A 4,571-nucleotide genomic window follows, 5' to 3' on the forward strand; every position below is an offset into this window, starting at 1 on the left:
GATAAAATGGCCACCAACGTAATCAAAAAAGTCAACCATAGAACAAGATTCCTCTACAGGATCTCCTCACTGGTCAACAAAAACACCTTGAAGACCTTAACAGGAGCCCTTGTACAGGGTTTCTTTGACTATGCATGCACCTCCTGGTACCACAGCACCTCAAAGGCCCTTAAAACCAGGCTCCAGACTTCCCAAAACAAACTGGTCAGGCTCCTACTTGATCTAGCCCCCCGAACCCACCTCACCCCTGCCCACTTCGACAGGCTGGAATGGCTTAGGGTCGACGACAGAGTACAGCATCTTGCAATGGGTCTGGTCCACAAGATTCGATACACCACCAAGATACCCATGTACCTGTCTAGATACTTCCTTAATGTTAACGAAGTCCACACCCACAACACCAGAGGGAGTGCAACGAACCATGTACAACCCAGATTCGGCACAAACAAGGGACTAAATTCTTTTCGCTCCTATGCCACTAAAATGTGGAACGCCCTACCAACTGTCATTAAGACATGCAAATCCCTTGACTCTTTCAAAACCGCTCTCAAAGGGCACCTACGGACGGCTGCAATTCGAAACTGGCCCCTGTAAAATCGGAATCCCTCAAACACGAACGCAAGGACAACACAAGAGACGGTCGCGGCCACACAGCCAACTCAAGGTATGGCCACTGAGCCAACTTGGGGACCCAACGCAAGGACAACACAAGAGACGGTCACGGCCACACAGCCAACTCAAGGTACGGCCACGGAGCCGACTTGGGGACCCAACGCAGCTCCCCCAAGGAAAACAAACAAATTAACGGAGCTGAACGTGAATCCCCCCCACCGCCCACCCCTTTTTTTCCCCTCACTGTATATATTTCTTTTCCCTTTTTACCTCCTTTTTGATGAATTCTTTTTTTGATGAATTCCTGTTCTGTCTATAGAAGTGTCTATTTGTACGTCTCTAAATGTTTTGATGATTTGAACATGGTGGACCCTGTTGGAAACAAGTGTAATGCTTAATTGGGTCGTCCACTCACAGTTAACAGCCTTTGTATTGAGTTTGTGCTTGAAATGTACTGTAATTCTGCAAACTGTTAATAAATTCTTCAATCAATCAAAAGCCCCTATGGGCCTCATGGCTACAGAAACAGGAGATAGGTTCCTGCCCATATGGGCCTCACGCTACAGAAACAGGAGATAGGTTCCTGCCCCTATGGGCCTCATGGCTACAGAAACAGGAGATAGGCTCCTGCCCCTATGGGCCTCATGGCTACAGAAACAGGAGATAGGTTCCTGCCCCTATATGGGCCTCATGCATGTCTCAGCAAGGCTTACTTACTTTTTACCCAGAGATGTAAATGTTTTTGTGTTGTTTCACTTAGGGCCACGGCGACCTCCTGTGACCTCTCAGCCAGGATGGGGCGTAAGGAGATCAGCTGCAGTTGGAAGAAGAACACCTCCAACATCAAAGAGGTGTTCGACTTCAAGGCCAAGATGGGCTCGTAAGTACAGTCAAGGGCTCAACCTGTGGGTCAGGAGACTATAGGGACACCCCAGGGGGCGGGGGGGGGGGGGGGGGGTGGGAGTCAAGGCCAGGGTCATAAGTACAGGGACTCAACCTGTGGGTTAGGAACAAATCCAACACTTGACTGTCATGGACGTCCCTGTCCCTGTCAATAGACGTCTTTATGCACATGCATAAAGTGAGTCGTATATAAATCGAGTGGCAAAGTGAGTTTAATGTTGTTTAATGCAATCAGATATAGGACTTTTCTGTTTGGATGTATGTATTTGGGGGGGGGGGGGGGGGGGGGGGGCACCAGTTCAAATATATCATATCATATTCAAATATGAATATAATATGATATGAAAAATAGCAACAAGAGAAAAGAAAAATGTCATGGATTTGGGAACGTCTCCTTTGGTCCGCCACATGTCTCCTTTGGTCCGCCACATGTCTCCTTTGGTCCGCCACATGTCTCCTTTGGGACATGGTCCAGTAAAAAAACAAGAAATGATTACATAGTAATAATGTGTTTTGATTGATTGATTGCTAATTTTATTAGACAAAAAAATGCAAACAGTACAGGGTACAGTCAAGCACAGCATTGGTCGAAAAGGACAGCACCGAAGAAAGACATTGCGGTCTTGTTTCCATTCGGGTCCTATGCATTCATTCACAACATGTCACAACAGTGACAACAAATAATACGTTTCTCAAACACATTAAATCTACATGTACAGGTTGGAATAGAAATACATTAATAAACATAAAGGGGGGAGGGGGGAGCCAATCACCTTCTCTCCCTTTGACCTGATGACAGTGATGCAGGTGAGTTTTCAGACCCTTTTTAAAGGAAACCAGTGATCTGCTTGTTTTGAGGGAAGGGGGCAGGGCATTCCACACTTGAGTGGCAGTGCTGTGAAATGTGAATTTACCCATATTGGTTCTGAAAATGGGTGGCACCAGATCATTATTTACGCTCCCTCTAGTATTATGGCTGTGGGAGTTGCTCACCAGGTGAAACAGGCGCTGTCTCCGCTGTCCCCCTTTTTGTCTTTGTTTTCCTCCCATATTATTATTGTTATTGTTATTATCCGCACGTCAGGCGCAGCCATGCTGTTTTACGTAATCGCGTTGGACAAAACTAAATCATGCAGCCGGACCAACGTTAATGGCTTAATGCACGTAGGACCCGTATTTTCAAACTGTCGACTCGTCGCAACAGACCCGACGGTATAAAACATGTTGTGAGTGATTCTTGCAGATCGCATGGGCTCCCTCTGTTATACACTGCGAGTGTTGAGTGTGTGCATGCATGTTGGTTGGCAATGGTTGCTGTCCCATTGGCCAGATAATGATAAATAACAAAGATAAGAGGTGCGTGTGTGCCTGGATGACATTGGCATGCCGTTGCTTGCTGTTCATTGGCCAGAGGAGGCAGACGAGGCAGCCAATCAGGCTAGGCCGTCAGTATGACTATAGGTCCTCTAAATGACTGTAGGTCATCTACATTTCATGAGCTTTCATTAGTCAGGTTTCACCTTTTCACCTTTCATAACGCTGACGAAGGCCACACAGGCCGAAACGCGTTCGTTATCAACGTCAGAGGTAAATAAAGTCATATCAAAAGGACATACAATGAGTGCTGGCATTTTCTTCATTTCAACTTGTATATTCGAGCCTTGCACCGTAAGAACTTTATTCTAACCTGGAGTGTTGCGGGTTGTCTGCTTCGGCAGTACTTTCTTGCTTAGGTTTCACCTGACAAAAAAAAAGACCATTGTGGGTCAGGTGTATGGGATCACTCTATCACTAAACTCAGGTGAAATTCACCCGAACACCTGCCTGTAGAAAAAAACAGGGATGTGGGCAGGGAAACAAACCTACCTTCTATGATGTCACTGAGCATCATGAAGTTACTGAAAGACCCGCCCACCTTAGACATCAGCAACATTGTGAAAATTCCAAAAATATAATTGTCTGTGTTTAGTGTTCTATAGGGTTAAGTCTTAAAATTGCCCAGAGGAGCTATTACTGGATTAGAACATCTCAGGTTAATCCCTCCAATACCGTTGCAGAGTCGCACGCAGATTAGTCAACTCGGTGGCAGCCTTGGGCCTGATTCTGTCAATGAACCTGTGTGTATGTGTGTGTGTGTGTGTGTGTGTGTGTGTGCGTGTGCGTGTGCGCGTGCGTGTGCGTGCGTGCGTGCGTGCGTGCGTGCGTGCGCGTGTGCGTGCGTGCGAACATCACTGTTGGGCAGAAACCTCTTTTTTGTAAATTAATTAATACTTAGGTGTCCAGAACAAACAGTCGCCGTCTGAACCTCTGTCTGCCTCATTAGCCCATTAGCCCATTAGCTCGTTAGCCTGTTAGCAGTGGTGTAAAGTAAACAAGTTACTTGAAAAATATCAATACTGTAATGTAAAAGAATACTCTGTTACAAGTGAACGTCCGGTATTCAAAATGTACTTGAGTAAAAGTACAAACCTTCTCCCCCCAGCGGGGTAGAGCCATTGTCTTTTAAATATCGAATACTTGAACAATGGGCTGTCTGGAGGTGTGAACTAAGTTTGATTGATTGATTGATTGATTGATTGAATTATTTATTAACAGTTTGCAGAATTACAGTACATTTCAAGCACAACTCAATACAAAGACTGTTAACTGTGAGTGGACGACCCAATAAAGCATTACACTTGTTTACAAGAGGGTCCACCTTCACACTTCTATATAGCCAAAGAACAGAACAGGAATTCATCATAAAGGAGGTAAAAAGGGAAAAGAAAAGTTCACTCCCGTGGGGGAGGAAGGGTGACAGGGGTCAGTTTGACCGAAAACGAACAGGCAGAGATGGTATGAGTATGCCTAAATTAATATTTAGAAAATGTTTAAAAAAGAAAATCAGAGATCATTTGAATCGAATATTTAGGAAAAGTCATGGAAGGGGAACCTTCTGAGAGCTTCACGGGCAAAGATAATCAACTTCAAAATCGTAAAATGGGTCAGAAATATCTCACAGACATTAATGCAATGTATAAAAATACTGTACTTTTACTAAACGTATACACATAGGC

At 45.0% G+C, this 4,571-nt stretch overlaps 1 protein-coding gene across 1 annotated transcript in view; it reads left to right on the forward strand.

Annotated features, from left to right (window-relative positions):
- Nucleotides 1–1,383: 1,383 nt before the first annotated feature.
- Nucleotides 1,384–4,571, forward strand: part of camk1ga (calcium/calmodulin-dependent protein kinase IGa) — a gene marked incomplete at its 3' end in the record, with an annotated part of 9,752 nt that continues 6,564 nt past the window's right edge. The window contains exon 1 of the mRNA XM_079509736.1: nucleotides 1,384–1,492. Coding sequence (XP_079365862.1) covers nucleotides 1,407–1,492 — 86 coding nt within the window. The 5' untranslated portion in view covers nucleotides 1,384–1,406. The remainder of the gene's footprint in view (nucleotides 1,493–4,571) is intronic.

Source organism: Electrona antarctica (assembly GCF_951216825.1).
Source record: "Electrona antarctica genome assembly, chromosome: 9".
NCBI classification, from domain to species: domain Eukaryota; kingdom Metazoa; phylum Chordata; class Actinopteri; order Myctophiformes; family Myctophidae; genus Electrona; species Electrona antarctica.